This window comes from Sordaria macrospora, chromosome 1, assembly GCF_033870435.1.
Source record: "Sordaria macrospora chromosome 1, complete sequence".
Lineage (NCBI taxonomy): Eukaryota > Fungi > Ascomycota > Sordariomycetes > Sordariales > Sordariaceae > Sordaria > Sordaria macrospora.
Genome location: NC_089371.1, coordinates 4,936,779 through 4,955,259, shown reverse-complemented (window position 1 = coordinate 4,955,259; position 18,481 = coordinate 4,936,779). Strand labels below are relative to the sequence as shown.

At 52.3% G+C, this 18,481-nt stretch overlaps 8 protein-coding genes across 8 annotated transcripts; 4 read left to right on the top strand and 4 right to left on the bottom strand.

The window, feature by feature from the left end:
* Positions 1-400: 400 nt before the first annotated feature.
* On the top strand, positions 401-1,817 carry SMAC4_04592 (uncharacterized protein; the record flags this gene model as incomplete). Its single annotated transcript, XM_003345313.2, has 3 exons — positions 401-779; positions 841-952; positions 1,029-1,817. The coding sequence occupies 3 exons, from the start codon at positions 401-403 to the stop codon at positions 1,561-1,563; spliced, it is 1,026 nt and encodes a 341-aa protein (XP_003345361.2). The 3' UTR covers positions 1,564-1,817.
* A 22-nt stretch (positions 1,818-1,839) lies between these two features.
* Positions 1,840-2,754, bottom strand: SMAC4_04591 (uncharacterized protein). The gene is made up of 3 exons (XM_003345312.2): positions 2,616-2,754; positions 2,195-2,522; positions 1,840-2,033 (listed from the first exon to the last, which is right to left on the bottom strand). Exons 1-3 carry the CDS (start codon positions 2,652-2,654, stop codon positions 1,891-1,893), a joined length of 510 nt encoding a protein of 169 aa, XP_003345360.1. The 5' UTR covers positions 2,655-2,754; the 3' UTR covers positions 1,840-1,890.
* A 1,305-nt stretch (positions 2,755-4,059) lies between these two features.
* Positions 4,060-7,780, top strand: SMAC4_04590 (uncharacterized protein). The gene is made up of 3 exons (XM_024655656.2): positions 4,060-5,188; positions 5,249-7,159; positions 7,237-7,780. The coding sequence occupies exons 1-3, from the start codon at positions 4,908-4,910 to the stop codon at positions 7,511-7,513; spliced, it is 2,469 nt and encodes an 822-aa protein (XP_024511508.1). The 5' UTR covers positions 4,060-4,907; the 3' UTR covers positions 7,514-7,780.
* Positions 7,781-7,796: 16 nt separating this feature from the next.
* Positions 7,797-9,942, bottom strand: SMAC4_04589 (uncharacterized protein). The gene is made up of 4 exons (XM_003345310.2): positions 9,291-9,942; positions 9,090-9,215; positions 8,934-9,016; positions 7,797-8,852 (listed from the first exon to the last, which is right to left on the bottom strand). Exons 1-4 carry the CDS (start codon positions 9,340-9,342, stop codon positions 8,148-8,150), a joined length of 966 nt encoding a protein of 321 aa, XP_003345358.1. The 5' UTR covers positions 9,343-9,942; the 3' UTR covers positions 7,797-8,147.
* A 134-nt stretch (positions 9,943-10,076) lies between these two features.
* On the top strand, positions 10,077-11,741 carry SMAC4_04588 (uncharacterized protein). The gene is made up of 3 exons (XM_003345309.2): positions 10,077-10,496; positions 10,564-10,919; positions 10,981-11,741. Exons 1-3 carry the CDS (start codon positions 10,247-10,249, stop codon positions 11,305-11,307), a joined length of 933 nt encoding a protein of 310 aa, XP_003345357.1. The 5' UTR covers positions 10,077-10,246; the 3' UTR covers positions 11,308-11,741.
* Positions 11,742-13,322: 1,581 nt separating this feature from the next.
* SMAC4_04586 (uncharacterized protein) lies at positions 13,323-14,937 on the bottom strand (the record flags this gene model as incomplete). The annotated part of the gene is made up of 1 exon (XM_003345307.2): positions 13,323-14,937. The coding sequence occupies one exon, from the start codon at positions 14,935-14,937 to the stop codon at positions 13,720-13,722; it is 1,218 nt and encodes a 405-aa protein (XP_003345355.1). The 3' UTR covers positions 13,323-13,719.
* A 724-nt stretch (positions 14,938-15,661) lies between these two features.
* SMAC4_04585 (uncharacterized protein) lies at positions 15,662-17,101 on the top strand. Its single transcript, XM_003345306.2, has one exon. The coding sequence runs from the start codon at positions 15,842-15,844 to the stop codon at positions 17,024-17,026; it is 1,185 nt and encodes a 394-aa protein (XP_003345354.1). The 5' UTR covers positions 15,662-15,841; the 3' UTR covers positions 17,027-17,101.
* Positions 17,102-17,170: 69 nt separating this feature from the next.
* On the bottom strand, positions 17,171-17,926 carry SMAC4_04584 (uncharacterized protein). The gene is made up of 2 exons (XM_003345305.2): positions 17,547-17,926; positions 17,171-17,453 (listed from the first exon to the last, which is right to left on the bottom strand). The coding sequence occupies exons 1-2, from the start codon at positions 17,724-17,726 to the stop codon at positions 17,271-17,273; spliced, it is 363 nt and encodes a 120-aa protein (XP_003345353.1). The 5' UTR covers positions 17,727-17,926; the 3' UTR covers positions 17,171-17,270.
* Positions 17,927-18,481: the final 555 nt, after the last annotated feature.

The following is an 18,481-nucleotide window of genomic DNA, read 5'->3' as shown; positions in this document are numbered from 1 at the left end:
GGTCCAAGTGAGGTTCTCTCATGAGATAGTCACATCACTTACAGGTAGATGAGCAACGTTACCCCTTTTATGCCAAGCACATCATGGCCTAACACAACTCCCAAAGTCCGTTGAGGAAACAACATCAACATCTTGAATGTATGGTTTCGATGTTCACTTTATGGTATACGAAAAGAGGAGGCCTTTGCACGGGTTTTATCCTTTCGCAAATGGCCAAGTTGACCAAGTCAACTATACATGTAACCTTTACCAGACATCATGTCCCTTCGCAAGTGTGAGGCTTGATGCTCAACTAGCCAGCTTGACAGGTCCACGAGCTATGAGAATAACTTGACCTCATATTGCCAACAACGGACTATCGACTCACTTCATGACTGATAAATCCACCCTCGAATAATCAATGCAATATCAGGAACTAACAGGTCACTATAGAAACGCTCGGTTTAGAGGACACAAAGGCCCAACCAGTCCCACAAGCCCTCAGACTTCTCTGCCTTCCATACACTCACTCGAGACATCCTCGGGATACTCATCACCAACTCTTTCAGTGAAACTTCCACCCATCCAGAACTCGCCTTCCCTCGCTGAAAGCATCGGCATGGATCCGAACAACGGTTCAATTCCCTCTGCGGAGGAGGTCCTTGCTTCATATCATCTACCCCAAGTGAAGCCACAATGGCTAAACTGCAATTATGGCAAACATATTGTTAAGGGAAACTTCCTTACCCTTAGTGCTAAGCCTAAGACGGTAGAAATGGGAGAGTGGATAGCACATCAAGGTACGATACGGTTGTCGAACATCATCAGGAAATATGTGGCCCTGCTAACTACTTAGCATAGTCGTGGACCACTGGCGGATGCTTATTACCTTCATCAAACTCGTCCATGACCGGGAAGAAGATGGCAGCTCAATCTGTAACGCTCGGAAATGTCCCAAGATGTCAGCGGGAGCGTAAGTTTGTTAGCAATTCAGTTGCAACAACTTCCAGTATCCAAGGCTCATATGTAAACTGACCATATCAACGCAGCTCCCACTCCTTTACCTGGCTAAACTCGCGGCTCCAGCCGGTGGAAATCCCAGCATACGAATACCTCAGCCTCGTCCAGCGCTACATCAGCGGCAAGATAGACGACGGCAACCTGTTCCCCACCGACCCGGCGGGCGTCTCCTTTGCCGACAACCCAGCCTTCTGCACCCCCCTGCCCGAGTCCGGACCAGACTGGATCGGCAAGCGGAGCGGCTTCCCGCAGAACTTCATGGAGACGTGCCAGACCATCTTCCGGCAAATGTTCCGCGTCTACGCGCACCTGTACTGGTCGCACTTTGAGGACATGTTCTGCCTCAACCTGGAGAAGTCCATGAACAGCTGCTTCAGCCACTTCATCCTGACGGCCACCACGCTCGGCCTGCTGAAGAAGTCGGATCTGGAGCCGATGCAGCCGCTTATTGACCTTTGGGCTGCCCTGGGCACTTTCCCCCAGGGCTGCAAGGCGTATGAGATTGCCAATATCTCAGTTGGACACCTGCTTATCCAGAAGGCGGGTGGTCCACCCTCGAGCTAGTCGTGAGTGGTTGGGTTTCTTGGCCCAGTTGTCTGCTTGGAGATGGACTTCTACTCGGATGTTGTATGTGTCCAGGAATTTGGTATATATATAGGTGTCAATAAGATGTCATGTGGTGTGTATTTAACAGCGCTTTAGCGAAGCTTTGGATACCTTTGTTCACGACTTGTATCATGTTACAGTCATGTATTGCAAATGCTTCCATATGCTTCCTCATTACGTACAGACAATAGTGCACACATAATATCATCATAGCACATTGTCTCAACAGGGTCATCTCTATAGTCATAACTCATGCTTTATTATCATGAACCACACTGTCTAAGTCTAGGAAGCAGTCACCTCGCTAATCTTGTACTCGACCACAACCGGCTTACCAGGTTCAATGATGAACCTGCCAGATCCAACAAAGACCTTGTTCTGGAGAGGGCCAAGCCTCTCATCGCCAGTCTCGAAGACGTGATGGGTGACTATAAGTGATTGTATCACTCGTTAGTAAAAGAAGCTCCAGATTTCTCACCCAAGATATAAATCAACCCCGATTCCTTCTTCTCTCACCCAAACCACCATCCAGCAGAACCACCCCGTAGCACACCCCTGAAACAATAAGGAAAAAAGAGCCAACACTCACAAGCATCACCGAACCCTGTCGTGGCCATATCCGGCTCGCCACGGAACACCTTGCCCGCGGGACCCGCCAGGGAGACAGTGCCCGTGTAACTGAACCGGAAGAGCGCGCCCGTGGCCTTGTCCTTGGCGACGCTGTGGATCTCGAGTCGGACGTTCTCGCCGTTCGGGTCCATCCGCACATAGTCGGCGCCGTGCACGAACTCGGCGTCCAGCTGGATCGGGTACGAGGCCTCGGACTTGACGGAGCCGCTGTTGGGCACGAAGGGGACGAAGAGAATGGTGCCGCCGCGGGCGGTGGTGCCGACGCTGGCGGGGGGTTCGATCACAATCTAGACGTCGGGAGAGGGCGGGTGGTTAGTTTATGTTCATTGATGTTCCTTTCTGTTCCCGTTGCACCAGAGTAACATGGAAGGTAACCATACCTGAGCCGTGAAGGCTGGGATAAGCTTCGGGAAGGACATTTTGACGGTTGTTGATGCTTGTTGATGACAGCGGAGGCGTATACTGTAAGAGTGTTGTAAGTTCAGAACGTCCTTGTGGTTCGAAAGAGGGAAGCTGATGATATGATCGATCGACCTTGTTGACCAAGCTGTAGGCTAACATACCCCACGCCACTTCGTTCTCTTCCCCGCAGGTAAGGAGGGGCTATGTCGTACTAAAGGCAAGAGCAGCATAGACATATCGACGCTACTGGTGATGAACATATTCGCCCAGACATTCCATGGTATAAGTTGAAGAACATCAACCCATTTCCGTCAACATCCTAGTTGGGGTTACTCTTTCATATGATCGATATTTTGTACCGACTGTCAACTGACACGCTGAAGTAGTAAGCCATGCTTGATTGTGCCACATCTCGATAAACTACTGTAGTTGCAGTGACAGCATAGATCCGATCTCGCACTGGAGAAGCACAACTAGAACAGCGAGGTGGCACGCCGACGATGATTCCCCGGTGTCTCTTTGGTGGACTCCGAGCCTTGCTGCGTGCCAACCGGTACCAGTCGGATCCGTGGACAATGGCGGGTGTATCGGTAGGTGACTTACACTAATTAGTCTATAAGGTAGTATGGTGTCACCAAGTATGTAGGTCATTCAGAGCCCTATGTTGTAGTAACGCCGGGTAACCGCAGACCTTCCGACTCCATCAACTCAAAACGATGGCGCCGACCGAGATGGCGCCGACCGAAATGGCGCGAAAGATGTTGCTTACGTCCATCATCTCAACCCCTCAAATAGTTGACCAAGACCCGTTGATTTTGGGTGGAGAGAATGTGTCCATAGTTTGAACTCCACGGATTGTCGGCGTCGTGACCGCTTCTCAGCGGTACTGGGCTGGAGGTATCTCAGACAACACAAGGGATTCTCAGGGTCGTGAATCCACATGGTCTTGGTGACATGGAGACACCCGACACCCGCACTCACACCCAGGGGCACCCATTCAGGTGAAGCTCCATTGGCATGCATATGATCGAGGTACTCAAGACGGACAAGTTGATGATTTTGGCGAAAAGAGATGATCTCTAGGCATCAGTTCGAATAAACTCTAACCTCATCATAGACAGACTGTTGAGTTCAAGTTTGTGAGACCATCTTTGTCGGTTGAAACTTGAGCGCAAGAACCCGATGCCACGACGAAGCTGACATTCGCTCGCCCTCCACAGCGGAGAAGGTGCTGTGTCTGGGTCACCCACTGCGGCCATAACCGTTGACCCGACATGAGAAGCTACGAAGTACCCTGCAAACAGCTGACAGGTGTGCTCCGCTGGTTCCCTGTTCCAAAGGTACTTAGCCTTTGGATGGTGGTTGCACAAACGTCCAATCACCGGCTGACCGGCAGTAACAGTGGATCCCTGCTTTGGGTTGACATCACCGGGAATGGAAGTTGAAACCAAAGTCTTCACTTGTCACGGCCAGTCGATAAGGAAGGCGCCGGCACATAAACCCCGTCATAGCTCGATGGTCTGTTCCAATCCCGTTGAAGTCCGCTGTTTCAAGAACCTTCGCTCTTGTATTTTATCATTTCTGTTTCCAATGCAGAGCCGCGTCCATACCTCCAGCTCCGCTGTTACTGCTACAGGCACCTACTCGTCATTTCGATACTTGCTGAGCAACAGTCGGGTGGTACGTCGTCGTTTCGAGAGGTCCCGTCGCCGACATCCACGTTCGAGTGTAGGGCTTCAATCACCACAACACCGAGTCGCACTGCCTTCGATAAGATATTGGTCTAGTACCTGATTCTAGAGGTGCCACGGCTTTTCGTATTGACGTGGATCCGAACATTTGTTGCTCCTGCCGCCATCCAGTTCCCAATCAGGTCGTCTGCCTGCTGCGTCGAAACCGAGCCCGTTGCCATTGCGCCCGTTGCCATCGCGCCCGTGCTCGCCTACCGGTTCTACTCACGTCATCTCTTTCATCCCAAGATTACCACACTTGTTGCGCCAGGCACAGACCGGCTTTCTTCAATCCCATACCACAGCTTCATCCACCTGGAGCTTCTTTCAGCTTGCACGGGGCTAAAGTGGCCTATTCCACTAACTGATTAGGAACGTGGTTTTCTGTCTTGTTAGCTTCCCTGGGCAGAGAGGATCCATTCTTTCAGTCCAACCAACAATCATCCACCAACCACCCACCTCGTCACCTACAGATTCATCGAAGACGGGATCCAGGACATACAACTCCACCGACCGAGTCGCGAATTGCTGACCAATACCATGGACGAAAATACCCTTCCACGGCGCAATGCCTCAGTGTCGAACTCGGGGCCATCCGCGGGCCAACCTACCCAGAATCAACCATCTCGGAGAAGAAAGAACCACAGAGCGGGCAAGAAGAAGAAGAGCAGAAGAAAGTCGTTCGGCGTAACCTCAGAGGATATGGCCCAGGAAAGCATGAATGACGAGGTCCTCGCGGAAGCCAGAAACGGCTTCTATTCGCGGCCCGGAAACAACTTTAGTAACACGAGCATTGATAGCGAGGCGCTTTTAGATCACAGGTGAGTTCTATCATCTTCGAGTATGTCTCCGGCAAATGCTTACCCATGTCATGGTAATAGAGAACAACAACCATTCCTACGACCCAGACGGCCATCGATGTTAGTGACGCAAAGTTCGCATTTGACAACACCACAGGTCGCGAGCAGGCTTAAAACAGTGGTGGCCAGCAGCAACAACAGCGAAGACGAAAATGAAGGAGCACCCCTTCTCTCCAGTTCCGTATTCCAGAGAAGCGGGGGCTATTCGGGTTACGGTTCTAACGACACCGCACGGAGAGCCTCACTCGCCAGCCGTCGTGAATCGAGCAGGGACAGCAGTAAGAAGAGGCGGGTCACATCACTTGGCGCAACCGGCACAGAAGGCTATAATGTCAACTATCCTCCATCAGTACCTGGAAGCCCTCTCATGCGCGCGACCGACCGCGATATGAGCATGAGCTTCGGTGACATTATGCTGCGGGATGACATCGACTCCATGCCGCATTCCCCGGGCAGGCGAACACTCAACGAAGAGAGCAACTTGGGAGGGTCCTTGGAACGACGAAATACAATTGCACTACAAGCCGAGGAGGACGTATGCTTTCCCCAGGATGGCCTCTCTGAAATTGCTGACGAGGATCTTCGGACTCGTGATCCCACCGCATATCGCATGAAGAGGAGACGGCGCGGCAAATGGCCGGATCTCGCTATTTTGGAGGAATGGAGCAGATATGAGAAAGAGGGCCGAAGTGAGGAGCGTCGAGCAAAGAAGATCACGGAGCCTCAGTTGATTAACGGACGGCTAAGGCCAGTCCACCGTGGCTGGTACCGGGCCCAGGAGGATGCGCCTTATCGCTTCACGTACTTCAATGAAGAGTTCCAGAGTACTATTCACAGCCAGACGATCTCAGAATTGGTTCAGCCAGGAGGCTCTTTCAAGGAGCTATTCATCCCTGATCCGCCACTACTTTCAGATTCCTCTGATGACGAAGACGACGACGAAGATCAGCATCATGTCGGTCTGGATGAAGTGTTGGGAGGTCAAAACGGTGACCCAAGGATTCCAAGCCGCCAGCCATCGCTTGCTACTACAACCCAAGGCTACTTCGATGCTCGAAGGGATCGTGCATCGAACGCCGGAACAACAGCCACCGAGTCAAAGCGTACATCAGGAGAGCATACGCCAACAGACGCCAAGTCTCCAGAACGTTCCAAGTCGCCACCAACCGAAAAGACAAGCAAACCACCTAAATACGGAGATAGGCCAGTGTGGTGGCTGGATATCTATAGCCCAACCGAACAAGAGATGAAGATCATCTCCAAAGCGTTTGGCATTCATCCGCTCACAGCTGAAGATATCATGGTCCAAGAAGCCCGCGAGAAGGTCGAACTTTTCCGTCACTATTACTTCGTAAACTACCGCTCCTTTGACCAGGACTCAACCAGTGACAACTTCTTGGAGCCCGTCAACATGTACGTGGTCGTGTTCCGCGAGGGCGTCCTAAGCTTCCACTTCTCCCTAACACCGCACCCGGCCAACGTGCGTCGCCGTATCCGTCAGCTGCGCGACTATCTCATCCTCTCGTCGGATTGGATATCGTACGCCATTATCGACGATATCACCGATGTTTTCGGTCCCCTGATTCAGAACATCGAGGATGAAGTCGACGATATCGACGATGCCATTTTGAGATTGCACTCGGAGGACGACGACCCGAATTCGTCAACGGATAATCTCAGAGAGAAGTCAGACGCCGGCGACGCAACATCGGCGGAATCTGGACGCGACATGCTCAGGCGCGTGGGCGACTGCCGCAAAAAGGTCATGTCGCTCTACAGGCTGCTCGGCAACAAGGCCGACGTCATCAAGGGGTTCGCAAAGCGCTGCAACGAGCACTGGGAGGTGGCGCCTCGCTCGGAGATTGGCCTGTACTTGGGCGACATTCAGGATCATATTGTGACCATGACTTCGAACCTGAGTCACTATGAGAAGTAAGTATCTACTCCCTAGTAGCCCACCCAGTTGCCCTCCACAACAGTCAAGATACTGACACATCACGCCAACCCAGAATCCTGGCACGGTCCCACGCCAACTACCTGGCGCAAATCAACATCCGCATGAACGAGCGACAAGAGCAGACAGCCGACGTGCTCGGCAAGCTCACCGTCTTGGGCACTATTGTGCTTCCCATGAACATCGTCACCGGCCTCTGGGGTATGAACGTCTGGGTGCCCGGACAGGGGAACGACGGGGACCTGAAGTGGTTCATAGCTATTACAGCGGGGTTGTTGTTCTTTGGATTTGGTTGCTATCTCATTGCGAAGCGGGTTTACAAGATTGTGTAAAGAGGCGGGGAAGCGAAGTTTGAGGAGGGGCTAGGGGAGATTTATGAAGTATATGGGCATGGGCCAACGGACATTTTTATTTCTTAACGAACGATACAGTCAAGAGCGGATGTACTTATGGAGGCTTTCCTTCTTAGTAGTTTACAAGACATGACAGCGTTTTGGATTTTTTGTTATTAAAGGGAACGGGCAAGATAAACACAAACAACGAAGGCGTTGGTGAGCGGTCGCGGCGTTTTTTGGTTATTGAGATCGATTCAGTTGTCAGTTTTTTTTTTTTTAGTTTTTTGCGCGATCTGGTAGACAAATAGTTTATAGGAATAAAAGTCAAAGTAGAGGATGCCTTTGTTTCAGTCTCGTGTTGCCCTACAAGCTTCACATACATATGTCTATTTGCCTGCTCAAAGCTGTGCCAGTGTTCATTACTACGAAAATATCAGTTTGTTGAACAGCTCACGGTAAGCTTTCAAATTGTAGCTCTGAGAGTCAGTGATATTTATCCTTTTCTATTAAACCTTTGCAATGCTCCCATTTAGCGTGTGAAAACCGACCGCCGCCACCATTAACGCCTGACCAGCCTATACAAGAATGCATGATGAGAGAAAAACAAGAACAATGACCCCTTTGGCGCTCGTTAACGCAGACCACCCTGAGCAGCAAACTGAGCGCGAATAGCCAAAACCTGCTGTCTTTCCGGCTCAGCTAGCTGGTCAACCGTCTCCTGCGGAAGTTCCAGAATAGCACGGATCATCGCGTCTGGATCCATCGCCGCGGGGGCGGCTGCAGCCGAAGCTGGGACAGGAGCAGCGGCAACAGGCGGTGCCGCGTAACCGCCAGCAGCGGGACCGGGAGCGACAGGCGGGGTGGCTGTGGGGCCGGGATAAGCTCCGTATGGCGCACCACCCACAGGGTTGGGGACGACCGGGGCGCCCATAGGAGGGGGAGCAGCAGCAGCAGCAGCGCCCGGGTTCTCGAGAACCGAGTTGATGGCGTCCGGCGAGACCAGGCCCATGATAAGGAGCGCTTGGAATATCGCGTAGCTCAGCTGGGGCGCTTGGTTGAGAAGCTCGGTGGCCCTGGCAGGATCATTCGTCGCCAGCGTCTTCATCTGCTGGAGGATGTCGAGGAGCTGAGCTGGGGGCAAGGTGTTGAGCGTGCGGGAGATCGCGTCGGTGCAGCTGACGTCGGGGGGGAGGTCTTTGCCCTGGGGCAACGGGCCGAGAGCGGGAGGGGCGGCGCTGGCAGGGGGAGCGGCGTTGTAGCCCCCGCCGTTGGGAGCTTGGGCGTTGTAGCCGCCGGAGGTGTTCTGGTTCGGCTGAGCCGAGTCCTGATCAGTGAACTAAATGTGAAAGAAGGGTCAGTTAAGCTGCTGGTGCCATACTCCGCTATCACGGTCTCTACCGCCATCATCATCACTAACAGTCTCGTTGCTGAAATCGACACGCAGCTTGCGGCCCATGATCTCGTGGTCGTTTAAGTTTCGTACGGCTGATGCGGCGGAATCTGGAGATCGGGGGAAAAGGTGGTCAGCGTGTGCGCGCGGGAAGAGACTTTGTTTGTAAAGAAGGGTACGGACCGTAATCGGGGAATTCTGCGAACCCAAATCCCTTAGGCCTTCCAGTTTCGCGGTCATATACAAGGCGGAAATTAAGAACTCGTCCGGCGCCGCTGAAGATTTCTGTAATCTGCTCTTCGGTGAGGCCTAGATTGTTCCAGTTAGTGGGTGGGCTTTCATAGATGGTTGTCGTCCAATGTGAAGAGCTGGTTGTTTGCGTACCATAGGGAATGTTTCCCACGAAGACCACACGTGAAGGTTGGCGTGTCGACATGGCGATTTCGCGCGTTCACTCTTTCAACAAAGCTGTTGTACGGAGGAGCGCAAGTCAAAGCAGTCGCGCTACTGAGGATGGGAGAGACACAATGCTGCGTGTAGTTTGACTGTAAGCTCTGTGGGCCGATCGAATGGAAATCACCAAGCGAACCAGATGTTGGACAGGTGGGAGATGGACAACCAAGAATTGGGATGGATCGATGCGAACAATAGGGACCGCGCAAGAACAGCGAACTTTTGGCAGATGGATGAGATGGAAGTTAACACAGTCGTAGTTGACTACCTGAGGTACACCGTAGCAATTGGGTCCTCTTTAGCCTTGCTTTTCAATTTCAAAGCCCCAAGCCCGCTGCCAAAACCGTCGAATTGTAGAAGTGATGTTTTGTGGTGCTGACGTGACAAAATGTTGGCAATGGAAAGATGTCTGGGAATGGAGTCAAACTCTTGGTGGTTGCAAGTGGAAGTTTGGTGTTCTGGATTTGCAGATGTCAAAAATTGGAGCCTCTGTCGCTGTCGCTTGCGAGACGTTGGAATGGAAGGCAGGGGCTACGTCGCGGGGGTGGATACTTGGCTCGAGCTCCAACCCATCAAGGTCGCGACGAGTGAGCGATCCACGTGAGCGCATGGTCTGTGCTTGACCAGGCCAGGCAGGCGGTAGAAGTTGCGCCAGCGGGGGGCCAGGCAAATGGCAGGTGGATTTAGTGATGCACCCCAGCAACTGCACGCTTGCGGTTCTGCCTGTGAGTGGTCTTAGCTCCGAAGCTCAGTGAGGACGAAATCGAAAAGCTCGGGCAAGCTATCGTGACGACTTCATCCCCATTTCCCCACCACCTCCGTCAACCAACCTAGGCATCCTACTCCGAATCACCATTGGGCCGCATATTATTTCACAACAGCCCACCATGTCGAACAACCCATATCAGGATCTCCTGAACAAGATTCAGCAGACTGCCCGGTCGCGCGGCGGCGGCGGTTTTCCTGGCGGCAGGCCACCCATGCCTCCCCGGGGTTTGGGTCCTGCTTTGACCGGCTTCGCCCTTCTTGGTGGTGGTGCCTGGGTCCTTTCCAACGCCATCTTCAACGTCGATGGTGGTCACAGAGCGATCAAGTACAGGAGAATTAACGGTGTTAGCAAGGAGATCTATGGTGAAGGTTCGTCTACTCTCTCCGCGCGTCCTTGATATTGCTGGGTTTCCCGGTTTCCTGACAAGTTCGATAGGAACCCATCTTATCATCCCCTGGTTCGAGACCCCCGTTACCTACGATGTCCGCGCAAAGCCCAGAAACGTTTCCTCCTTGACCGGTACCAAGGATTTGCAGATGGTCAACATTACTTGTCGTGTCCTCTCGAGACCCGAAATCACCGCCTTGCCCCAGATTTACCGTACCCTCGGCACCGATTATGACGAGCGTGTCCTTCCTTCGATTGTCAACGAGGTTCTTAAGAGCGTTGTCGCGCAGTTCAACGCCAGTCAGTTGATCACCCAGAGAGAGATGGTTGCCAAGCTTGTTCGTGAGAACCTCGCAAGGCGTGCGGCCCGCTTCAACATCCTGTTGGACGATGTCTCGCTTACAGTACGTTTACCGCACGAAACCATATTACGTCGTGGATTATTGTCGGCTAACCATATTTTAGCATCTCGCTTTCTCCCCCGAATTCACAGCGGCAGTAGAGGCCAAGCAGGTCGCACAGCAAGATGCGCAGCGTGCCGCTTTCGTTGTCGACAAGGCGCGTCAGGAGAAGCAGGCTATGGTGGTCAAGGCCCAGGGTGAGGCCCGTTCTGCGGAGCTCATTGGTGAGGCCATCAAGAAGAGCAAGTCGTATGTGGAGTTGAAGAAGCTGGAGAACGCGCGTGCGATTGCAAACATTCTTCAGGAGGCTGGCGGCAGGAACAGGCTGCTCCTTGATTCTGAGGGCCTGGGCCTCAACGTTTTCGAGGATCGCAGGACCAAGGACAACTAAGCTGGGACCTTTGAAAATCGGAGGAGGAGCATGAGATGACGGATAAAAATCTCCGCTGTATATGTATCTTATGGATGTGACGGAAACCCCAGATGTACAACAGACTCTAATGAACTATCGGAAAGGACCGGATTTAGCGATGATCTTCGGGAAAGGAGCTTTCGCAAGATATGCACATTGAACAACTTGTCAGCAAAAGGCTCTCGTGGGCGTGAGATATCTCTGTTGTTGAAAGCAAGCGGTTATTCGACCTGGCGCGGATGACGCTGCTTGGTGGATCACTTCAATATACCGATACAGATCATGTGTACAAATGCTGCGCAGGAACAATGGTGGCCCAACGGTCCCCGCCGGGAAGGAAATAAAACACAGGTAAAAGGGATTTAGTTCAACAAAAGCCATATATTTGAAAGTCGGTTGCAATATCATCTGTTCTTGACTATGCCTTGAGGTTACTGGCCGTTGACCTCGGAGCACCTTCACTGTCGAAGCTACCGAAGCTGCCCCGGCAACCAGAAGGGGTATCAAAACAACAGAAGCCAGGGCTGCCCCATTCACAGCGGCTACCGTCCCCAATGACCCCTACCATAGGCAGTCTCGCCCTAGTCTACCGCCAACCGCGCCGGTAGCGCCTGCCCCACCACCCCTCCCCAGCTCGTCAACAGTTGACCGTGACCGTTTTCCCCAATGACAAACTCAACTCCTTAAACCGCAACCAATATCAAACCATCTCGATTCAGTCAGCTTCTTGAGTCAAAAGAAGTTTCGCATCCGCGCGCATAAAGAGACAACTAGACCCGTCTCAGCCCCAAGAACAAATCCCGTCCACATATCGCTCCAACGAAAACCGAAATCTTCCCCATTAAACCAGTCGCAAACTATCCAAGATGCAGATCAAGTGAGATTTCCGAACTTTCCTCATCTTCCAACAGTTGCAATCGCAGTATGCATGTTGCGGCTGCATAGTTAACCCACACCTTTGAGCTCGGGGACCAGTCAATCAGAAGCTAACGTTCACTTTGTTCGCGACAGGGTCCGGACTCTTACAGGCAAGGAGATCGAGCTCGACATTGAGCCCGATACCAAGGTACGTTCTTTTTTATACTTAGAAAGTTCGCGTCTGCGCGGGGGAATCGCCGACATGACAGTCCTGGTTGCGAAAAGAAAGAAACCGATGCGATCGATCGATTGTCACCACCGCCACCACCACCACAAAAACCACCACGGCGATATCAAGCTTCGCTCGCTCGCTTTCACTCGCTGGAGATGGTTACAAACTCGTTCGAACATCCGACTAATTCGGCACTACGCACAGGTCGCCCACATCAAGGAGAAGGTCGAAGAGAAGGAGGGTATCCCTCCCGTACAGCAACGTCTAATCTTTGGCGGAAAGCAGATGTAAGTCCTAACCTACCTTACATTCAACGCCATATCAAGAACTAGAAAAGGCTGGTATCTGACAAGAAAACTATATACGAAAAAAACAGGGTCGATGACAAGACGGCAACCGATTACCAACTCGAGGGCGGCGCAACTCTCCATCTCGTTTTGGCTCTTAGAGGAGGTTGCTAGCTTTGGAACAGCTCCGTTTTAGTTCGAGAAACATACATACGCATAAATTAATGAAATAACGACGTTTTTCCGATGAAAATAATGACATGGAAGAGATGCGTTGATGTTGAAGCACACGCATACGGAAACTATGGTACTTTGGCGACGAGACTACCGGCTCGCAGAAGGTTGGAGATGGGGCGCTGTTGGCGGAAGATAAAAGAGACGGACTTGTACACTCGACATCCAGAGACCAGACGCTATGGGGGCAAATACCTGCCACTGGGAAGCTTATGTGGCCTAGGGGGGATATCTCCTTTGCACAGGGAGGCGGCGACTCAAATCACTGGTAGGTAGGCAAGGTTCATTCAGATGAGGTGTCAAGAGGATATGAGTTCACCAAAATGTGTTCTATTGTCACGCTGAAATCTCAAATATCTCGCTGCTGATCCATCTCCGATTATAGATTCGACCTGAGCCGTTGCGCTGTGTAGTAATTCTGTTGCTTGAAGATCGTAACGCCCGTTTCCCATAGAAAATCCCAAATAGCTCAAGACGCCAGAAATACCGATCCTCCGAACCCGCGGATATAGCAACGGAAACTTCTTCCTTCGTATCATCATATTCCATCCCGTTCGTTCTCTTTCGACGCAAGCAACATATGTCATATCCCATCTCGATCTTAATAACCACCCGACTTCATACCTTCCCTCAGATGGACCTGCTCCTCTGATATCCCCCTCTCGGACCAGACGAGGATCCTTGATTCCCAACTCTAACCATGCTCCTTCAAATCCTCCTCTCGGACCACACGAGGATCCTTAGTTCGCTACCCCATCCTTCTCCTTCAGAATCCTCCACTTAGACTCGACGAACTTTCTTGGCAGGCTTCATGAAAATGTTCGCCTGCTTGCGCTTAGCTCCAGGCGGACTTCCAGACGGACTAGCTGAAGATGGTGATGCCGCAGGTTGAGGGCGTCCGGAATTGAATGACCTGCTAGCATGTGATGTCGAAGCTGGAGGTCGACTAGTGGTGGTGTTGCTGGCGGGCCTAGCACTGGTAGCAGTGGCTTGTGGTCGGGAGTTGGCACCGGGAGCGGCTGAGAGAAGACCACGCTTCTTGGAAGGGGCCGAAGCACTCTTGTGAGGTGGGCTGCCAGCATCGTCGTCGTCGTCCATATCGCCGAAAAGATCGTCCATGTCCTCGCCTAAGTCGCCCTTGCTGTGACGGCCGTTGTCGTAATGGTGATCATCGAGGTCGTCGTCGTCGTCAAAGCTCAAGACGTTGGGGGCATGGCTGGAGCTGCTACTACTTTTTCCTCCGTTCTTGATTTGCAGTAGGCGAGCTTCGCGGTCTCTCTGTTCTCGCGACCTCGAGCTCGTTGCGGGTCTGATGCGAGGGCCCTCGAGGACCGAAGCAGAATCGATGTCGAACTGATTTTGGATTCGCTTCTCTTCAAGCAACCTTTCAGGAGCCTTGGTGAGCTCCGTCTTCCTGGCTAGGAGCATGACGGAGGGCTTGGCGAGTTTGCGGCGGTGTGCGTCTAGCTTCGCTTCCCTGGTGGCCTTTTGCAGGAATGTTGCTCTTTTCATGGGCGGATCGATGCTGGTTTTTAATCCACTAAAGCCACCGGTTCCGAATGAACGAGCCTTGGGGGCCGGAAGCCTGCGAGCGACCTGGGCAGAGACAATAGTGGTTGTGCGTGATGATTTTTGGTTGTTGACGGCAGCCATCGTGGCTCTGAGAGCTTCCGTAGCGGCTTCGTCTGACTCCTTCTGGAGTTTCCCGTACTTCTCGTAGACCTTGTGCCATGATCTTGGGTCGCTCGGTTCCCAGCGGTGCTTGTTGTGAAGAAGGCCGTACTTGCGTTGGATGAAGCGGCGCCAGTGTTCAGCGGTGAGCTCGCAGATCTCGTCGCCACTGTGCTGCTCGATCGTGCGGAGGTGTTCTGGTGTTCTGACGGCTTTGAGTATCTGGCTCGCAATTCTTGGTGGCACGTCGTCCAGGCAGGTGATGTCTTGAACATTGTCGATGGCTAGCTTGAGAGCCATGTCAAGAAGTGAGCGTGGCCCAGGCATGGTGACCGAAGTAATAAGGGGCTCTTCGTGGTTATGCTCGGGTAACGGGTACGAGTCTGGAATTTCTTTAGTTGGCGGCGAAACGATGTTGAGGACCATGGATAATCGAAGGCATACGGTAGTGTACTAAGCAACAGCGTGTTACAGCCTTCCCTTTGATGGTTGACCACGTAATGAACGGGAGGTAAGACGAGGTGTAGTTGGATGACGACGCTGTAGAGCGCTGATATGTTCGCTGAATTTCGCTTCTGGTTGAATCGAGAATGCTCTTCAAGATGTCTTCAAACCGGCTGATTGAATAATGGTATTGCAAGCTGACAATCAGGTTGGTGGTATAAAAAGGATCTGGAGTGAAAGGTTGAGGTTGAGTTGAAGTTGACCGACTGGCTTTGGAGTTGTCTGTTCCGATTGTAGGTCTCAGCTGTTACTAATGTACTCGGAAGTACACAGCCCACCAGATGCAGCAGTGATGCAGCATAAAATATCCAAGGGTACATACTAGGTACACCTGGTGATCAGCTGGAGTCGAGCCTATTCAATGCATTGAACAGACAAGCGGAACCTTGACGGCTACTACGTATTTTGTGACCCACCTGCCCTGCAGCGCAGTGCATCCACCAACGAAAATGCTCCTTTCCGTTCTCCGCCAAGAGTTGGTAGCCATCACAGTCTTCCACCCATATATCGGACTATCAGCCTCATCCTCCCCTTCACCTTCGTACACTCAACAAACAAAGAATTTCACAAGATTTCACGAACTCTTCCGGCGCAATCGAGGACTTCACTTTTCACAGTTTTGTTTTGTCTGCATTATTGGAGTGCTTTTTAACCATATCCACTTCCATTGGAACAAAGCATCCAGCATTGACACCAAACATCTCGATACCGGCATCACAACTACAAGATGGCTTCCTGGGGCCTACTCGACGACAAAGAGGAGAATGAGCTCCACAAGTTACGACTTCTTAACGTGGAGGAGAAGCCGTTCAAGCGCGTGACCAAACGCCTTAGCACCCTTCACTCCTTGACCCTCTCGAGAGCTCGTCAAGCACCCACCCCGCCCCCAGAGGGCAATGCCGCGACTGCGGGAACGACTGAGCAGGAAGTCCAGACGCCCACCGCGACCAGCGACTCGGCCACCTCAGATCTTGCTCAACTTAAGGAGGACATCATCTTGGACTTTGCCGCCTTTGATAGCAGCATCGCGCGGCTTCAGTTTCTTCTGACTGCCAACGAACGTGAGCGTGAACGATATGTCGCCGAGCGTGAGCGCATTCTCAACACGGCGCAGGCGGTGCGCAACAATACTGTCCAGCTACGTGTCCAACTGGAGCAGGCCCGTGCTACGCTCGAGCAGCGCAAGAAGTTTGATGAGCTGGCTGATAAGATCACCGGCAACCCTGCGCTGCGTGCCAGAGCAGAGCAAGCGGCCAACCTGAGGAAACTGGAGGAGGAAATTGCCGAGTTGAAGTCGGAGAGCGAAACCTACGGTGTCACGTGGCATGAGCGGCGCGACCAGTTTGCCAAGATAATGGATGAGAGCATGCGTTTGAGGCGGCTGATCCGCGATGAGAAGGAGGAAGTGGAGCGCCGCGAAGGCATGGGCGACGACGAAGGCGGTGCCGGCGACACCGAGGCGGACGCCGGACAGACCCCGCGACCCGGAATTTCTAGCGGCAATGCAACCCCAAGGCCGGATAGTGGACTCCCAACAAAGAGCGGAGCTGAGAGCGGCGACGTCGCTGGCACTCCCCATCCCGTCTCGACCCTGGGCGCCAGGACACCGGCGCGCGATACTCCTGCCCCTGGTGATGCGAACCAGTCATTCCTCAAGCCACCCCATGATATCGCGGGAGGTTACTCGCAAACGACAAGCCAGGACGCAAGCCGCGAGGGTTCTATGGATAGAGGCGACGGTGGCGAGGCAACTCAAGGAACTGATGTTGAGATGACCGAGGTTAAGGATGATGAGGAAGAAGTCGAGGATCCTGATAGTCCTCTCTCGCCTCTGCCAGATCAGACCCCGCCGCGGCCGCGGATTACGGTTGACGGTCCCAACGCCGACGAGGATACCATGGACACCACATAAGGGGTGTAGACGGAAAAAGAATGGCAACAAACGAGAAGTGAGACAAATGATATACTTGTGTACGTTAGAGTGGTTAGACCGTATGGCGTTTTATGATCAAGCTTGATTGTAACTGTCATTCATCCCTTATTATTACCTCTTAAGTCTCCGAGAACCGAATCACTCCATGGGCTAGGTCACTTCTGAAACAGAATACCTGCTAGAAAAAAAGTTGCCATCATTTCTTCGTCCAACTCTTCACTTCTTAAGCGCTCTCCGTCAGCTTCTTACCATTCTCCAACGCCTCCTTGGCCTTCTTCAGGTCCTCCTCAGAAGCAGACCCCTCGCTTTCGGAAATAGCAATCTGCTCCTCAAGCTTCTGAACCGCCTCAGCAATCCTATTAATGAGAGGGCCAAACACAGCCTTGGTCTCCTCAAGCGCCGTTTGCTATTGTCATGAACAAGAAAGGGTTAGGGTTGGGTGTATCCGAGGCGTCTGGGTTTGCATGTTTGCTTCATGCACGGTACAAGGGGCACGCACCTCTTGCTTGAGAACGTAGGGTGCGTTGCTGTCCAGGTCGGGGCTGTTGGCAGCAATTTCGTCTTGGAGCTTCTTGATGCGGGCCTCTTGGGAGGTCTGCTCCTTGTGGTAGTAGGATTCCTCCTTGACGAGGCGGTTGACCGATTGGGTCGCGATGTTGAGAGCGGAGGGAGGAGCCATGGTGCTTTTTTTTTTGGCGGTGTTGGTGAGCGAAAGGTGAGAAAAGTAGTCGGGCTATTACAGAGCCTGGTAGTGTATTAAGCGAAGATTTGCAGGTTTATCGTTCGGATATTGTTTCTGTATAGTCTCTAGGACAGTTGTAATGTTTCTTTCGAGCGTTGTCTGCCTGTCTCAGGCGGTTTGTTGACTTTGGACGGGAGGTGGGGTTGGCGGGGTAAATTTCATCGAATTTCATCGGGATCAAACCTGACTTTCTTGCTCTCTTTTCGGAGATTATGCTCATTAACAAGATCAGGTCGCAAAGCATCAGCCATAATCTGTTCTCTATGCACAGCCTTCGTAATGTCCGTTTACATGGTTCTCCGATAATCTTGATGCGAAGCTTTTCGCGAATCGATTTGGGTATCGCATTCACCTAACCTAATCTCTGCTTCCAACGGCTCATGGAGCCGCCGAACAAAACCACCTGCAGATCGGTCGGCAGTGTGGCTTGTTGGAAAGCTGCAGGTGTCATATGCACAAATGTCTTCTCGATAATGATTTTCATGTGTCCAAGTACCGCACTGTTTCTTTTCTGGCAGTTCATCGGGACGAACTGATGGTGTTCATCAAATTGTCTTTTCCAGATCTGGAAGGAAAGAGGCTGATAACGAGAGTTTGAACTAGAAAGTTCTAAAACTTACCCACCCCGAACGTTCCTCTCTTCTCCGCCCCATGCGTTTGCCATGGGCGCCCTGCTTTCAGCTGCATCTCCA